The sequence below is a fragment of the Ovis aries genome, chromosome 2, assembly GCF_016772045.2.
Source record: "Ovis aries strain OAR_USU_Benz2616 breed Rambouillet chromosome 2, ARS-UI_Ramb_v3.0, whole genome shotgun sequence".
Classification (NCBI taxonomy): Eukaryota; Metazoa; Chordata; class Mammalia; order Artiodactyla; family Bovidae; genus Ovis; species Ovis aries.
Window position 1 is genome coordinate 152237692 of NC_056055.1, and position 18917 is coordinate 152256608.

Genomic DNA, 18917 nt, shown 5'->3' on the forward strand with positions numbered 1-18917 from the left:
ACTGACTGTCAATATGTTCTTTCTATACAACCTATAAGAACATCAATTTTTCTCACTTTCATAAAGAGAAAAATGGCAAAAGTGAATCTGAAGGATAATTTTTGACAGCAATATATCCTCCCTTTTCTTCTTTCCTCGTTTTTTCTGGGTCCTTCCTATCCCTCGCTTCTCTTCTCCAGTTTCATTTGAAACCAGAAATAAATAGCTTCAGCTAGTATTGTCACTGTTTCAACGGTTAGCTTTCTCGTCCTCTGTAGCAAGTCCATGAGCATACCATTTTCTCTTCAGTGTAATTATTATAATTGGAATAGAATATGGTCTTGGCTCATTTAAAGGGTAAAAAGCTGAGTGGCAATGATGTTGATATTATTGTAGTAGCTTTTTAATGAAAATAGTATATTTTTTAACATAATAATTTATTTAACTTATATTATTCTCTTTATTAGCAGCTCTGCATAATAAAGGGTTTTTAGACATCCCATTTGTGCTTTCACCTGCAAAGTAAACCCATGTTTAATTCATCACCTTGCCAGCTTCAGGAAGTGTTATATTGATGTTTTGTAGGAAATTCAGCTTTAACAAAGTTGTAGTACTGGTTATTGAACATACAAAGGACTCTCTCTCTATAGGAAGTTTGCAAGCTCTAGTTACATACTTATATAAATAGATACATAACAAGCTAATGGTGTGAAAATTGGGGAAGAAGTAACTAGAAGTATCTGATCTTAAAAAATGAACAATTTTCCAGATGGGCAGAGTTCATTATGCATGTATTGGAGGGAGTGGGGAGCAGTCTTCAAGGCAGTGATTAAGTATGATATAGTGAAAATTATGAAGTCTATGCTGCAGTGAGAATAATAGGGAGATGAGCCTGAGGCTGGACTGGTAGTTTGGGGCCCAGTGTAGGGGCTACTGAGTTAATAAGATAAAGAGTTTGAATTTCATGGGCTGTGTGTATTAAATAATTCACTTGGTAACAGATCAATATTATTTCCTTGTTACATTCTTTTTAAAAATATTTGTTTATCCGTTTGGCTGTGCTGGGTGTTAGCTGTGGCTTGTGGACTCAGTTGCAGCAAGTAAACTCTTACTTGTGGCACGTGGGATCTAGTTCCCCAACCAGAGATTGAACCCGGGCTCACTGCGCTGGCACTGTAGAGTGTTAGCTACTGAACCACCAGGGAAGTCCATCCTCTCTTGTATTCTGTTTAGTCAGAGAAGTGTTTATGAGGGAGGGAAGTTGAGTTTTAAGTGGTATTATAATTCCCTCTGACTTTCAACATACGTGTAAGTTGCTAAATAAGGACTGCAAAGGTCTCTAAGTTCCATCCAAACTGGGTTAGAGACTTCCAGAACAGACTAGAATTCTTATCTTGCATTTAAAAAACACAACAGCTTAAATCCCTTTTGATTCATCAGAAAGTCACACATTTTTAAAAAACAGCCTCTTTGTTCCAGTTAGTCATAGATAACCATATAACTTAAAATATTGAGTCTGCTGTCTAAGAAGAAATACTTAGAAATGGCATAAGTCACTTTCTATATCTGACCTGCTGTTTTGTCACATAAAACAAAAAAGAGGTCAGAAAAAGACCCATGGATAAAGCCTCTCCACTTCACCAAATAGGCTTGCTCATCTGATTAATCTTTTTTAGAGTCAAATTACTTATATAAACTGCTTGGAATAATAATACTGATCTTAACTCTTTTTGTCTGCCTATAGTAATTCCATAAACATTGCAAGAGACAGGACTACTCACAGTAAAGCTTTGTTTATAGCTTCTTAAAATAAAGTACTTTGAATTGGTACTCCCCAACTCTGATCATCGTAATTAGATTTACAGGTAATCTTTTGTGTGTTTCCTCAGCACTTAGCACATTATAGGCATTCTGAAGGATGAAGCACATCCCATTAAACAATTTGGGCAAAAATAAAGTGTAAATAAGTGTAATAAGAAGTGTAGCCAGGTGCTTTGTACTCTGACTGGGCAAACAAAGGCCGGGGACTAGCATAAGAGCCTGGTGGGGCACAGATCTTGGCCGTCTTGCTTGTTTCTGTGCCTTCGGTGCCTCACACATAGTAGGTACTCAATAAATATCTGAGGTCTAGTGAAACAGTGAATAGACTCCCTTTCCTCATGGCTTTGCTTGCGGTGATTACTTTAAGGGCATAATAGATTAATAATTTCTGCATGACTACTTGGGCTCCTGAGTTAATGTTTGCAAAGCTCTTTGAACTTCTTGGGAAAAAGAATGGTGTTTTTTTTGGCACCCTTTCACATTTGCAGTGGCATACAAATTCCTCCTCCTCTTCTTCCTTTGGCTTTGCCTTCCTCCAGCTCTGTGCCGGGCCAGGATCTCCCAGAAGGCAGCCATACCGTTCCCACTGCCTTTTTCGTGCCACCTCCAGCCCTGCAGTACAGGTAGGGGCAGAGCAGATGCCAGAAAGATTTAAGACTTTGCAAGAGACTCTGGTAAAATGGAATTTGGGCTGATCCTAATAACACTTAGAGCAACTGGTGTATAGAAGGATGCAGATTCTTTGTCAGCCATGCAAAAAACTACTGGGACAGGCAGGTTGATCTGTGAGGATACATCGGTTTAGATCCTGAAGGGAGATAAAGGGTGTCATAGGGGCAATTGGGAGCACACGCCGAAGCAGCTGGATTCTAGAGTGTGTATGATTTTAGACACACAATACAAAATCTTGATAGTGACTGGTAGAAAATACTATAGTTTTATAAGAAGGAACTCAGACAAGATGTGTTTCTTTTACATGGGTAGAAATTTCAGCTTTTATGATTACTTTCCCTACAAATTTTTTAAATATTTGATGATGAAAAAGAGAGATTCTATCTCACAATAGATAATCATAGGCTGCAATGTTTTCCAAGGTGTTTATTGCTATAAAAATTGTCTTGATATTTGGAAACTCAATAATTAAACAGTTCAAATGTGATTTGGGAAACAAAACTGTTTGCTATTAAGCATAGCTGTCCTTTATGAACAAATTTAAGAAAAAGAGTTTTTTTCTTTTTAAGGTTACAATATATGAACTTGCAATTGATCACACCCCATGAATATCTCAAGGTAATTCAGGGAAAGCTGGTTACAGGCACAGAATAACTAAAATGTCTATCAGTGGCAGATCTTGCCTTAAAGACAGGAACAGATCCTATTTTCCACAACTTATAAAATGACTTGTTTTCCAAACCAAATCATGATGTTTTCTCTGTGTGTGGAAAAATTTTCATGATGCATATTTATATGCTACTTGCTGTATGTGTGGCAAATTTGCTCTCTCTAGAAATTGCTTCTAGGGACTGGAAATGAATATTATGTGGATAAAAAACTAACATGGTTTTCTGTTGAAAGGACAGACCACATGAATGGTGCCTGCTTTGCTTTAAAGGGAAAACTCAGGTAAGTCTGACTTTAGTTGAACAGCATGAAGTAAACAAAAGGTCTTAAATTTTGTTTAGAACAAATTATGGAAGTTTCTTCCAATTAAACTGAACTCATTAATCTGAAAACAAAAGCAAGGGGAATAAAATTAGAAGTTAGTTTATAGTAAGTAGCATTTGAAACTGTGAAAACTTAGTGTCCCCATAAAATCCACATGTGAAACATTTAGATGGGAGTGACTTCAGATAAGAAATGGTTTTTTTTTTCTCCACTTAATTCAGTATAGAAGGAAGAACCTTGATTTTCCATTGGTACAGGGCTCAGGGATCAACAGGCATTACTGAATTTTTGTTATTTCTTTTTGTGAGGTATTTTATACTAAACAGTTTGCCTGTGTCCCGAAATAGATGGGAACCCCCTTCAGGAAGAAGGAGAAAGGGCAGCATGAATTAGGGTGAGATTGAATTTCCTTTTTGGAATGTCAGTGTCTTATTGCATTGCAGGGGGCTGTAAATTCATTTGGAGCAGACCAGATTATACCTTATAGCTCTGGTGTGGCAACAAGGAGGGATCTCTGGCTGAGATTTACCAGCTAAACTTCTATGGTAAGTTCAACTTTGAAATCTGTGCTTGATTCTCATTATGTTCTTGGCTTTGATGTGGGGGAGGGGAGGAAATGAATAAATTCTAATGAAATGTTTTATAATAAGATAAATAAAATATGGACAGAATAATTGTTGGGAATTCTTTATTGAAAGTGTTTAATGAGCTGCTTGGTTCTTTCTGGTTTAGTTCCTAAATATTTTCAGCTTCTACTTGTTTACTAGGTCTCTTTGGCTGATATTCTTGTTACTACATCTCTTCTACTTTCTCTGATAGCATATGGTCCGTAGATTTGATCACAGGGATGTCTTCTTTCAGGCAAATGTTGAATTTGTGACATCCAGACAATTTTGAGCAACAGTTAGAAAGGTCCAGTAAAAACAGGAGTGTGATGTTACTGCAAGAAAGGAAAAATACCAATAAAATAGGCTGATTTAGAAAGTTGAAGGTTCTTGTTAAAAGAAAAGGAAAGAGGAAATTGGTGAGAAGCCAAATTTAAATGGACTGAGCACTAGAGTTCAAATATGATATTCTAATGATGAAGACAGGATAAGGCAGCTAATGGAAATTTACCGTGTGTGTGTGTGTGTGTGTGTGTGTGTGTGTGTGTGTGTGTAAGAAAAAAGGTAGAGAAGACTTGTTATTTTCTTATCTATATCCACATTAGCCTTTCTGAGGACAGGGCCTCTGTTCTTAGCTCTGTACAATCTGCAAAGAATAGACAATCAAAAAAACTTACTGATCAAAAAAGGTATTTCTTTTTGTAGCTGCTACAAAAAAAGATCACCAAACTAGGTGCTTTATGTACTTTCTGTGAGACAGGTCTGAATAAGGTAATCAGAGCTCAGGCAGAGGCAGCTGGAACTTACTCAAAAAGTTGCAGCCAGAGGGTGAGCCGTGAGCAGATCATAGTGTTCCCTCAAATGCTCATCAAGGCGATCACACTTTTGGTTCAACCACCAGGGGTCAGGACATTGTCTCCAAGAAAACTTTATTAAAGGACAGTTTTGGTGTCAAAGAAGAAAGAGCAGTGGATCTCAGACTTTTAGGATGAAAAGTGTTCTAGGACTAGTTCTGGAACTTCTAGTGATTGTCGTTGTTACTTCTAGTGATTCTGATTCAGGAAGTCAGCAGGGGTTGGGAATATGTACCCCTGGGAACCTTTGCTTTGTAAAAAGGTAGGTGTTGGAGGACATCACTCTTGAGAAAGAATGTATAGCGTTTCTCTAGCTTGTTGATCTCATCAGAGGACTGTTGGTTCAGAAGCCACCAGCCACCTGGTGCTGAGAGGGACTAAGCAGCCCGGATAAAGAAGCAGTGCCTGTGGCGCCCAGACCTGGGTTCAAATACCCTTGTGGCTTCTGAAATTATATTCTTCTCTTTTGAAAGAGACAACCTTGTTGTCTACCTCATGGATTTAAAGAAACAATACAAAGTGCCTAGCAGAGTGACTGACATATAATAAAGCAATTAGTAAACATTTCCTCTTGTGGTGGGGAGAGAAAGCAATGTCAATGATAATTCCTCTGGAGCCAGGAAAATAGTTTGCAGCAGATATAAGGTAGGATCAACCAGGAGGCTAGTTCCTGGATCCTGGGGGTCCAGGGACAGCATCTGAAGATAGATTCTAAACCAGAAGATGAATAAACACGAGCTTGGGAGACACAATTTCTCACCATTGTGAATGTTTCCCGAGAATAGTAATGAACAACACAGATGGCACAGTTAATTGGAATTATAATTGATCCCCAAATAGTATTTAAATCAATAGTTGAATGGATTTTCCTTGGGAAAATCATTATAAAAACGTCTAAAATGGAACAAAGTGAAATGTATCAAATTCAGTGATTTGTTCTTCTTTGCCACCCACCCTACATCAAAGGAATGATGAATGAAGAGAGAAACAGTCAATGGGAGGAAGGAAACAGGAACCACAAATCAAATAGACTGTCATTAAATGAAATCGTTTTCTGGTAATTCATTGTGATGTCAGGTTGTACTGAACTGGCTGGCTGGCTTGCAGATGGCTGCTGCCAGTTTCTCTCCCAAGATGACACTTGAAGAGAAGAGGAAATGGGACTGATTCCTTAGTTAGGTGCCCTTTAAAAAAAATGCTTATTTATTTGGCTATACCAGGTCTTAGTTGCAGTATGAGAACTCTTAGTTGCGGCATGTGGGATCCAGTTCCCTGACCAGGGATCAAACCCCAGCCCCCTGGATTAGGAGCATGGACTCTCAGCCACTGGACCACCAGGGAAGTCCCAGTTAGGTGCCTTTATTAAAAGACAAAGATGACGTTTATCAGCACTTGAATGTAAGGTATGGCTGAACCAGCAAACAAGTTAATAGATGAGGGATGTGAACAGGAAAGGGTTAGGTAGGCTCAAAGTATCTGCAGGCAAGTCATTTAGCTTCTTTGGGCCTTACTCTCTTCTCTAAACTTCCCTGGTGGCCCAGACAGTAAAGCGTCTGCCTGCAATGCAGGAGACCTGGGTTCGATCCCTGGGTTGGGAAGATCCCTTGGAGAAAAAAATGGCAACCCACTCCAGTACTCTTGCCTGGAAAATTCCATGGACGGAGGAGCCTGGTAGGCTACAGTCCATGGGGTCGCAAAGAATCGGACACGATGGAGCGACTTCACTTTCACTTTCTCCTCTCTAAATGTCCTTCTAGGCCTGATACATGATGATAAGGTGTAGATGGTGGGCCAAATCCCAACACTTTAAACATTTCATTTTATATTTCTCTCATCTGGAAAGTAGTCCCTAACTATAGTACCTAAGTTGTCACCAGATGAGAGCTATTTTTAGGAATTTTGTTTACCCTGAACTATGAAGTTTTTTGGCAACCCACTCCAGTATTCTTGCCTAGTGAACCCTGTGGACGGAGGAGCCTGGTGGACTGCTGTCCATAGGATTGTGCAGAGTCAGACACAACTGCAGCGACTTAGCAGGCATGCATGCATGCATTGGAGAAGGAAATGGCAACTCACTCCAGTATTCTTGCCTGGAGAATCCCAGGGACAGAGGAGCCTGGTGGGCTGCCATCTATGGGGTAGCACAGAGTCAGACACGACTGAAGCGACTTAGCAGCAGCAGCAGCAGCATGAAATTTTTAGTGTTTTCTCCACACAAATTCAAATTTCAACTTAAATATGTTTTAACTAATGCTGTTAGTTCTCTGGATAAACAACTGTGAAATTGACAGTCATGATAAGTAGTGAAGGAAATAGCGGTAACATTTTTTTGAATGCCTATCAGCTGACAGGTATTATGGGCTTCCCTTGTGGCTTAGCTTGTAAAGAATCCACCTGCAATGTGAGAGACCCGGACTTCATCCCTGGGTTAGGAAGATCCCCTGGAGAAGGGAAAGGCTACCCACTCCAGTCATCACATTTCATCTTTCATCCTTATACTAACCTTGTTAATTAAGGTTAATGAGGTTAACCTTGTGACCATTTCCCTGGAGGATTATGAGAGGTCACAGAGACAGCAAACAGCACAGTCAGGATTTGAACCTAGGTCTTCCTAATTCCAAAACCCATGTTTCTACTCCTTTTGTGCCATTATGCCAAGCCCCTTCAGCTGTGTCCGACTCTTTTGCGATCTTATGGACTGTAGCCCACCAGGCTCCTCTGTCCATGGGATTCTCCAGGCAAGAAAACTGAAGTGGATTGCTTTGCCTTTCTCCAGGGGATCTTCCCAACCTAGGGACTGAACCCGAATCTCTTAAACCTTCTGCATTGGCAGGCAGGTTCTTTACTGCTAGCACCACCTGGGAAGCCCTTCTACTCCTTTAATATACCTTACATCTGCTGTACAACTGCATTCATAATAATCCTGTAGAGTTTCTCTTTAATTGTTTCCTAATTTTTATTCATAAATATAATGCAAAGTATATTAGTGTCCTATTTGTTCACTTTCCACTTATGATCATTTTAATGAAGCACTTCTGTTCTTGATGGTAATATTATATTATTTTGTTTACTTTGAGTAATGAGTTTACTGAGAAGTCTGAACTGGCCTAGGGCATTTGCATGAAAGTAACAGTTTTTTTTTCTTCTCTAATTACTTAAGCTTTGTCAAATCTCGCTTTTCTTTGAGCAGATACCATGATGGCTTGGTCAGTTTTCTTTTTCTGTAAAACAAAAACAAAACCGATTCTGTGCTGTAAAAACTCAATCTCATCCAATTGAAAATGTTACCCTCCACCAGTATCACAGGACAGAAGTAAGGTTTGGAGATCAGAAGGACAGGGCTGTGTTATGTCTCTGGGATACTATACCCTCTCCCATTTCTAGGCTACTACAGTTTCATATTTGGGGCAGGGAGGAAGGAGAAGAAAAGAGGACAAGTCTTTCACATTTAATAGTGTACCTGTAGTTCTTCTGTGTAAGTTTTTGGCTCTTTTCCTGGTTAATGTGAACTGGCCAGCTCTCTGGATGGTAGGCATCCATAGAAGGGTTTTCAGTGGACAGTCAGTGATACAGGAAATCCTGCCACAGGAAGGCCTGCGAGCCACTCAGCCTCCTGATGCTGAGGTCTGCTCCTTCAGCAGCCAGCCCTCACGCATGGAACGTGGTAAGAGAGCACAAACTGGCTACTTCCCCTGAGTTCACTTGGCGCATGGAAACATGCTCCAGGACTGTGTCTTCTCTCTTCTCTACATCTCGATTTTTCCTTCTGTTCAAATAGGTACGGGGTGGGGGTGGGGTGGATTAGCAAGGCCACCACCTACTACAGATGTCAAATCTAGACATGAAATGGCAGCATTCCCTTACGGTAGGCACTCTTCTCTGGTTTTAAGAATGGTTCTCTTGGCAGCTGCTGCACTTTTTCAGTGGCGAGAGGTGTAGACAAAAACTTCAATCATCACTCCCTTCCCACCCTTACCAAGGCTACCTCACAGCTTTGACGATTTTCTGCTTCCCTTTTCCATTTCAGTCTTCCTTTTAGACTCAACTGGGGAAGGAGAGGGCACAGTATGAATGACAGTGGAGAGCATCAGAGTGTTTCACCTGTGCCTTAGTGCAGGAGACACCAGTTTGATTCCTGGGATGGGAAGATCCGTTGGAGAAGGGATAGGCTACCCACTCCAGTATTCTTGGGCTTTCCTGGTGGCTCAGCTGGTAAAGAATCCACCTGCAATGCGGGGGACCTGGGTTTGATCCCTGGGTTGGGAAGATCTCCTGGAGAAGGGAATGGCTGCCCACTCCAGTATTCTAGCCTGGAGAAGTCCATGGACTGTATAGTCCATGGGGTCAGAAAGAGTTGGACATGGCTAAGTGACTTTCACTTTCACTTTAGTTAGCCTTGGAGGAGATGGTGGCTTCAGTTGTTAGTTATCCATCTTCTTTATCTCACTATTGGGACTCTACAGGTCACATCTGGGGTAGGAGGAAAACTTGCCCTCCATAGCCTATTACATTGTGTACTCTTGGGGGCAAAAATTAATTGATATAAATTATATAACTTACCTGTGAAAGATATTGTCAAGAAAATAAAATGGCCAGACATATTGGGAGAAGATACTTATAAAAGACATATCTGATAAAAGACAGCTATCCAAAATATACAAATAAACTTGAACGTCTACCAAATGATAAAAAAACAAGCTGATTAATAAATTACAAAAGATCCAAAATGGACACTTCTTCAAAGAAGATATACAGATAGCAGATAAGCATTTATAAAGATGCCCAGCATCATCTCATTACAGAATTGCAAACTGAAATGACAGTAAGATACCAGTACACATCTATTTGACTGGTGAAAATATAAAACACTGACAACACTAAACACTAGTCAAGATGGGGAGCAACAGAAACTCTTATTAATTGCTAGTGGGAATTAGAAATGATACAGTCACTCTGGAAGACAGTTTGATAGTTTCTTATAAAACTGAACATATACTTACTATAGAATCAAGAAACTGCAATCCTTAGTATTTATCCAAATGAGCTGAAAAATTACATCCACATTATTACCTGCACATGAATGTTTAAGCAGTTTTATTCATAACTGCTCAAACTAGAAAGCAACCAAAATGTTCTTTAGTAGGCAAATAAACTGTGTATTCCAGACCATGGAATATTATTCAGTACTAAAAAATGAGCTAGCTATCAAGCCATGAAAGAACATGGAAGAATCTTAAATATATAGTACTAAGTGAAAGAAGGCTACGTGAAAAGGCCACAAAATGTTTGATTCCAGATTTCAGCTATATGATATCCAGGAAAAGGCAAAACTTGGAGACAGTGAAAAGACCACTGATTGCTAGGGAGTGGGGATACAGAGAGATGAGCCAGTGGAGAACAAAGTATTTTAGAGCAGTGAGATTTGTCTGTATGATACTACAATAGTGGATACATGTCATTAGGTACTTACCCAAACCCACAGAATGTACGCACACAAAGTGAGCCCTAATATGAACTCTGGACTTTGGGTGATAATAATACATTGGTGCAGGTTCATTACTGGCAACAAATTCCCTGGAGTGGAATGTTGGTGGTGGGGGTGGCTGTGTGTGTATGAGGACAAGGGGCGTATGCGAACTCTGTACTTTCTGGTCCATTTTGCTGTGATCCTAAAACTACTCTAAAAGATAGTCTGCTTAGAGTTAATTTATATTAAAATATTATTATATTATTATAAACAGTCAAAATAGAGAAATCTGGTTTCTAAATAGATAACAGATTTTCCACTTTTGTACGGGACAGAATGGTGTTTTATGACTCCCCTTTGACAGTGAATGTCTACCAAAGGATAGCTGCACTGTCTTCTGCATCCTCCGTGTTGTATAGTCGCTGATACTGATCCTGAGATGACTAGGCAGCAGCACAGGTGGGTAAGTAGAGACACCTCTTCCTGGAAGCCTTCTCTTTGATAGTACAGTCAGCTCAAGGCCGCAGAAAACTCTGCACCACAGTTACTGTTCTGAATGATGTAAGTCTACTGTGACTCATTATTACCTGAAAAACCAAGCACTCCCCAAAAGCTGGGATCTGTTTTCCTAGAACACTCTTTTGTGTTCACAATTTTTGTTGGTCTTTAAACCAGGTTAAAAGAAGCAGAGAAAGATAAAATTGAAGCTGGTAAATTCAATGTAGGATGGTTCTGCGAAATGTAGCCCCTTGGGCAAAGCTTGCATTTGCCTATTATGTTAACTCTTTCACATTTAGCTGTAGATGCCCATTCTTTGTGTGCCTTGGTCTCTCAAACAACCTTCTGTCAAAATAAGAGGTTGTACCCAACTAATAAAGAGTCAATATTTGAAAAATTCCTAGCTAAGTATTAACAACATATATTTTGAGTGGTGGGTGTTAAGTGATTTAAAATTATATTTATGCATTTTCTGAAAAATGTTCTTATAATGGACATACATTTTTTATTATCAGAAATTTCTTTTATTAAAAGAAATCTATTTTCATTTGAAAATAAAGGTTATTTTAAAAAACCGATAAAGGAGGTATGAAAATTTTGAAAGATCAGGATTGCAAAAAAGATTTGCCTTGCTAACGCAGAATGACAACAGTAATAGCCAACACTCTATGGTGCTTTCTATGTGCCAAACATTGTTCTAAGTTCTTTATTTTATTAATCAATGTTCTCTTCATGACAGTGTCATGATGGGAGTAATACTGATATGCCTATTTTACAGGTAAGGAAACTGAGTCATAGAGGCCATAACTAGTCTACTGCTAGATAACTAGTAAGGGGTAGAGTTGAAACCTGAGAACAAGAACCAGTACAAGCTAAAGATCAGAGCTATTAATTTAATAAAAATAAATAGGATAGAATAACAGAAAAGCTTAATAGGATAAATTAAGTACCATAAATCAGTGAGACAGGGGATGGGTAATTTAAAATGCTATTTTGGGGAAATAGAGTATTTAGGTTAAAAAAATTCAGTTTAGTGAATACCCATAAAAATAACCACTTTATTCCACATAGATTAAAAAGCTAAGTGTAAATAGTTAAGCCAAAATAATTTGGAAGAAATATATTTGAATATTTATCTGATCATTAGATAGAAAAATATTTTCTAAACTTAAAAGCAATTAAGGAAATGACAGAGGAAATGATTGCTGAATAAAAAATTGAAAGAATTTTCTGTATGTTATAAGCCAAATGAAAAGACAAACAGCTATTAACACATTACATAAATTGTGATTTTTCATATATATCTATAGGCAAATCACAAAAGAGGAAACAGAATAATTAATAAAATATGAAAAATCCTAACCTTCTCTTGTATTCAAAGAAGGACAAATTTTCAAAAATTCAAATTAAAACAAAAATTTGGTAGCAGCTTTCACAGAGCACCTTTTAACAAAGATTTTTAACTGCTAATAATCAAGTTTGTCAGGAATTCTGCAGGAGGGATGAACGATTTAATGTGCAAGTTTTCTGCCATTAATTTAGCAATATCTATCAAGAGCCTGGGCTTCCCTCATAGCTCAGTTGGTAAAGAATCTTCCTGCAATACCAGAGACCTGGGCTCGATTCCTGGGTCGGGAAGATCCCTTGGAGAAGGAAATGGCAATTTACTCCAGTATTCTTGCCTGGAGAATCCCATGGACAGAGGAACCTGGCGGGCTATAGTCCATGGGGTCGCAAGAGTCGGACACGACTTAGGGAGTAAACCACCATCATCAAGAGGCTTAAAACCAGCCATATTTTTCAAACCAATATTTTCTCATATAAGGATTTTGTTCTACAAAAATGACTGTGTGGACAAAGATTTATGTTCACATTTTATAGCAATCATTATTTCTAATAGTGAATTATTAGAAATAATGTTTAATAAAATTGAATTAATTAGTAATAAGTAAAAACTGTATTATATCTGGAGAAGGAAATGGCGACCCACTCCAGTATTCTTGCCTGGAAAATCCCAGGGACAGAGGAGCCTGGTGGGCTGCCATCTGAGGGGTCGCACAGAGTCAGACACGAGTTAGCAGCAGCAGCAGTGGTATAGCTATAGGATGAACCATCACACTAAATTAAGATCATGTTGTGAGTAGTTATTAGTGAGGAAAGAAAACAGTTATTAGATAGTGCTCTAAGTGTAATAAAAGTGGATATATATGTATAAAATTATGCATAACTGTTTAATCTAGTTAAAATTAATAACAATAAAAAGAACTAGAAAAGTCATGACAAATGTTCACAGTGATAATTGGTGGTGGAATGGATTTTTATATTTTACAAACTGCCTAAAACAGACATAATAATGGGAAAATTATTTTAAATAAGAAAAAAGAAAGAAATACGGGGTGCAACAAAGAGACAAAGAAAAAAGGTAGATCGTTGAAAATGGTGAAAGGCGCATAAATGTGATCTCAGATCTGAGGCTGTGGCAGAGCTGGAATGGAGTGTAGTGCAAATAAAGACACTGGAACAATTAACGCTTTTGGCTAACACTTTCAGAGCATTGGAATTGATAGAGCAACTGCAAGGACTGACCTGGGCTTCTCACTCAGCCATTGGGAAGCCAACCTATCCCTTGGGATATGTTGATGAAAGTGTTTTCCTAAAACAAGCCAGTTTTCTGCCCAAACTCATGTTTTTACAGATGCCACATAGATTTTCAGCTACCTTTAAAATGTCTATTTACTGTGTTTTCAAAGAAATGAATGTTGGAATTCAGTCTCTAGCATTTTCTCTATATTTTGTTTAAGTCCATGAACATGCTTTCCAATTCGTTGCTATATTATAAATTTTGAGAGTTTAGGAAGCAGCAGTAAATGTAGACATAATTTGTCTATTAACTGCTGCTTTAACTTCTCTATAGTTTAAAAACTCGCCGGTCTATGTCTGACGCAGGATACAGCATGCTTGGGGCTGGTGCATGGGGATGACCCAGAGAGATGTTATGGGGAGGGAGGTGGGAGGGGAGTTCATGTTTGGGAACGCATGTAAGAATTAAAGATTTTAAAATTTAAAAATAAAAAACTAAAAAAAAAAAATGAGAGAGAAAAAAAAAAAAACAACACAGAAGTTTCCAGTTTTTCCTACCTTCACTTCAATTGGCCTTGTCTGCCTTAGAGGTGTATGAAGGCCTATTTTATTCAAACGTTTTTCTCCCCTGAAGTTGGATGTGCTAATCTCCTGGCTGTAGGCTCGGTTCCATAGCCAGTAGAATTTATTTCCCTGAATTTTCAGTTCTCAACTGGCCCTCTTAGCTATAATCAAACCCTTCCAGAGACAGGCCCTTATGTGCTTGCTCTCAGCATACTGGATCCCTGATCCACACACTCAAGTCTATAGGTTCAGCTTCTGTCTCAGATTATTCTGGGGGTCTCATTCCTGTCTTCCCTTGCACTAGCCTGTCCACCACCACCTAATCCCATATCCCAACAGTGAGTGACCACTATGTAGGCATGACAGAAAAGAATGCTATTTTTCTTAATTCCTTTTCAGATGATATCAGTGGTTTTTAAGTTAAAATATGAACATAATTATTCATGTCTGAAGATCTTGAATAAAGTGTACTTAAAGCTGTATTTTTCCATTGAGTCATCGCTGAACTCCGTTATGTAGAGAGGAGCATTTTCCTTATCCTCAGACTCAGTAAGATTCCACAGGGTTCTCCATCAGCCCAGGATGTGTCATTCTGGTTGTTGAATCTCTGAAGAGTGATGTCACCGAGTCCCTTGGCATTAGTCATTGGAGCATATGCGTTGTTTTGATGCTTTGCTCTGCTGAGCCAAGGCGATGCCTGTGAATTCATACTCCTCAGCGTTCACTTTCTTTCATTTCCCATCTCCTCTTTCTCTCTGAAGGCAGTTTTGCCTGTCACCAAATACTGTACCCCAAATGCCAATGTTCTAAATGCAAGTGGTGTTGTGCCTATTTACAGGAACATTTCATCACTTGAGCCAGCTCACCTTTCAGTGGGTACCCACCTACTGGTAGGACAGCTATTGATTTTGGCTGCTGCTTTGTAAACATACAAGTCACAACCAGAAATGTAAATTTTAACTTGGAACATCTATGCTGCTGCTGCTAAGTCACTTCAGTCGTGTCCGACTCTGAGTGACCCCATAGACGGCAGCCCACCAGCCTCCCCGTCCCTGGGATTCTCCAGGCAAGAACACTGGAGTGGGTTGCCATTTCCTTCTCCAGTTCATGAAACAGAAAAGTGAAAGTGAAGTTGCTCAGTTGTGTCCGACTCTTAGCGACCCCATGGACTGCAGCCCACCAGGCTCCTCCGTCCGTGGGATTTTCCAGGCAAGAGTACTGGAGTGGGGTGCCATTGCCTTCTATCAGTTCAGTTCAGTTGCTCAGTCGTGTCCGACTCTTTGTGACCCCATGAATCGCAGCACGCCAGGCCTCCCTGTCCATCACCAACTCCCGGAGTTCACTCAGACTCATGTCCATCGAGTCCGTGATGCCATCCAGCCATCTCATCCTCTGTCGTCCCCTTCTCCTCCTGTCTCCAATCCCTCCCAGCATCAGAGTCTTTTCCAATGAGTCAACTCTTTCCATGAGGTGGCCAAAGTACTGGAGCTTCAGCTTTAGCATCATTCCTTCCAAAGAAATCCCAGGGTTGATCTCCTTCAGAATGGACTGGTTGGATCTCCTTGCAGTCCAAGGGACTCTCAAGAGTCTTCTCCAACACCACACTTCAAAAGCATCAATTCTTCGGTGCTCAGCTTTCTTCACAGTCCAACTCTCACATCCATACATGACCACAGGAAAAACCATAGCCTTGACTAGACGAACCTTAGTCGGCAGAGTGATGTCTCTGCTTTTGAATATACTATCTAGGTTGGTCATAACTTTTCTTCCAAGGAGTAAGTATCTTTTAATTTCATGGCTGCAGTCACCATCTGCAGTGATTTTGGAGCCCAAAAAAGATAAAGTCTGACACTGTTTCTACTGTTTCCCCATCTATTTCCCATGGAGTGATGGGACCGGATGCCATGATCTTCTCTTTCTGAATGTTGAGCTTTAAGCCAACTTTTTCTCTCTCCTCTTTCACTTTCATCAAGAGGCTTTTTAGTTCCTCTTCACTTTCTGCCATAAGGGTGGTGTCATCTGCATATCTGAGGTTATTGATATTTCTCCTGGCAATCTTGATTCCAGCTTGTGTTTCTTCCAGTCCAGCGTTTCTCATGATGTACTCTGCATATAAGTTAAATAAACAGGGTGACAATATACAGCCTTGACGTACTCCTTTTCCTATTTGGAACCAGTCTGTTGTTCCATGTCCAGTTCTAACTGTTGCTTCCTGACCTGCATACAGATTTCTCAAGAGGCAGGTCAGGTGGTCTGGTATTCCCATCTCTTTCAGAATTTTCCACAGTTTATTGTGATCCACCCAGTCAAAGGCTTTGGCATAGTCAATAAAGCAGAAATAGATGTTTTTCTGGAACTCTCTTGCTTTCTCCATGATACAGCGGATGTTGGCAATTTGATCTCTGGTTCCTCTCCCTTTTTGAAAACCAGCATGAACATCAGGGAGTTCACGGTTCACATATTGCTGAAGCCTGGCTTGGAGAATTATGAGCATTACTTTACTAGTGTGTGAGATGAGTCCAATTGTGTGGTATATGAGCATTCTTTAGCATTGCTTTTCTTTGCAATTGGAATGAAAACTGACCTTTTCCAGTCCTACAGCCACTGCTGAGTTTTCCAAATTTGCTGGCATATTGAGTGTAGCACTTTCACAGCATCATCTTTCAGGATTTGAAACAGCTCAACTGGAATTCCATCACCTCCACTAGCTTTGTTCATAGTAATGCTTTCTAAGGCCCACTTGACTTCACATTCCAAGATGTCTGGCTCTAGATTAGTGATCACATCATCATGATTATCTGGGTCATGAAGATCTTTTTTGTACAGTTCTTCTGTGTATTCTTGCCACCTCTTCTTAATATCTTCTTCTTCTGTTAGGTCCATACCATTTCTGTCCTTTATCGAGCCCATCTTTGCACGAAATGTTCCCTTGGTATCTCTAATTTTCTTGAAGAGATCTCTAGTCTTTCCCATTCTGTTGTTTTCCTCTATTTCTTTGCATTGATCGCTGAAGAAGGCTTTCTTATCTCTTCTTGCTATTCTTTGGAACTCTGCATTCAGATGCTTATATCTTTCCTTTTCTCCTTTGCTTTTCACTTCTCTTCTTTTCACAGCTATTTGTAAGGCCTCCCCAGACAGCCATTTTGCTTTTTTGCATTTCTTTTCCATGGGGATGTTCTTGATCCCTGTCTCCTGTACAATGTCATGAACCTCATTCCATAGTTCATCAGGCACTCTATCTATCAGATCTAGGCCATTTATCTATTTCTCACTTCCACTGTATAATAATAAGGGATTTGATTTAGGTCATACCTGAATGGTCTAGTGGTTTCCCCTACTTTCTTCAATTTGAGTCTGAATTTCATAATAAGGAGTTCATGATATGAGCCACAGTCAGCTCCTGGTCTTGTTTTTGTTGACTGTATAGAGCTTCTCCATCTTTGGCTGCAAAGAATATAATCAATCTGATTTTGGTGTTGACCATCTGGTGATGTCCATGTGTAGAGTCTTCTCCTGTGTTGTTGAAAGAGGTTGTGTGCTATGACCAGTGCATTTTCTTGGCAAAACTCTATTAGTCTTTGCCCTGCTTCATTCTGCATTCCAAGCCCAAATTTCCCTGTTACTCCAGGTGTTTCCTGACTTCCTACTTTTGCATTCCAGTCCCCTATAATGAAAAAGACATCTTTTTTGGACATCAAGGACATCAAGTTCTAAAAGGTCTTGTAGGTCTTCATAAAACCATTCAACTTCAGTTTCTTCAGTGTTACTGGTTGGGGCATAGACTTGGATAACTGTGATATTGAATGGTTTGCCTTGGAGATGAACAGAGATCATTCTGTTGTTTTTGAGATTGCATCCAAGTACTGCATTTTGGACTGTTTTGTTGACCATGATGGCTACTCCATTTCTTCTGAGGGATTCCTGCCCACAGTAGTAGATATAATGGTCGTCTTGGTTAAATTCACCCATTCCAGTCCATTTTAGTTCGCTGATTCCTAGAATGTCGATGTTCACCCTTGCCATCTCTTGTTTGACCACTTCCAATTTGCCTTGATTCATGGACCTGACATTCCAGGTTCCTATGCAATATTGCTCTTTACAGCACCGGATCTTGCTTCTATCACCAGTCACATCCACAACTGGGTATTGATTTTGCTTTGGATCCATCCCTTCATTCTTTCTGGAGTTATTTCTCCACTGATCTCCAGTAGCATATTGGGCACCTAACGATCTGGGGAGTTCCTCTTTTGGTATCCTATCATTTTGCCTTTTCATACTGTTCATGGGGTTCTCAAGGCAAGAATACTGAAGTGGTTTGCCATTCCCTTCTCCAGTGGACCACATTCTGTCAGACCTCTCCACCATGACCCGCCAGTCTTGGGTTGCCCCGCAAGCATGGCTTGGTTTCATTAAGTTAGACAAGGCTGTGGTCCTACTGTGATTAGATTGACTAGTTTTCTGTGAGTATGGTTTCAGTGTGTCTGCCCTCTGATGCCCTCTCACAACACCTACCATCTTACTTGGGTTTCTCTTACCTTTGTCTTGCCATCTATAGGTAGGCTCAGATGCATCTGGAGTCACCAAGTTTCTTTAGAAGTATGCAGCTGTATCAGCCTGCAGTTCTACTCCATGTCACCTAAGTCCCTCTGTCCCTTCTTGGAATTCTTGTTGCTCTTAATCTCTGATGTAAACCCTTCCACCGTTGCATCACAGTTAATCATTCTTTTAGCAAATATAGAGAGAACATCAACCATTGCCCGGCACTTAGCTGTGTGACAGAGATACAAGTGAAGAAAAGGAAAGTGACCTTGCCTCGAGAGAGCTTAAATCTTTCCAAAATTCTATAAAAGAGAGAGCTGGTTACAGGATGTTGTGTTAAGAAAA

At 39.8% G+C, this 18917-nt stretch overlaps 1 protein-coding gene across 2 annotated transcripts in view; it reads left to right on the forward strand.

The window, feature by feature from the left end:
- The first annotated feature begins 2321 nt into the window (after positions 1-2321).
- CYTIP (cytohesin 1 interacting protein) overlaps positions 2322-18917 on the forward strand; it is an 89239-nt gene continuing 72643 nt past the window's right edge. The window contains exons 1-3 of one of the 2 annotated variants that reach the window (XM_012136806.5): positions 2322-2423; positions 3376-3423; positions 3909-4010. In XM_012136806.5, coding sequence (XP_011992196.1) covers positions 4008-4010 — 3 coding nt within the window. In that variant the 5' untranslated portion in view covers positions 2322-2423; positions 3376-3423; positions 3909-4007. The remainder of the gene's footprint in view (positions 2424-3375; positions 3424-3908; positions 4011-18917) is intronic. The other variant, XM_042243833.2, reaches the window with a different exon arrangement.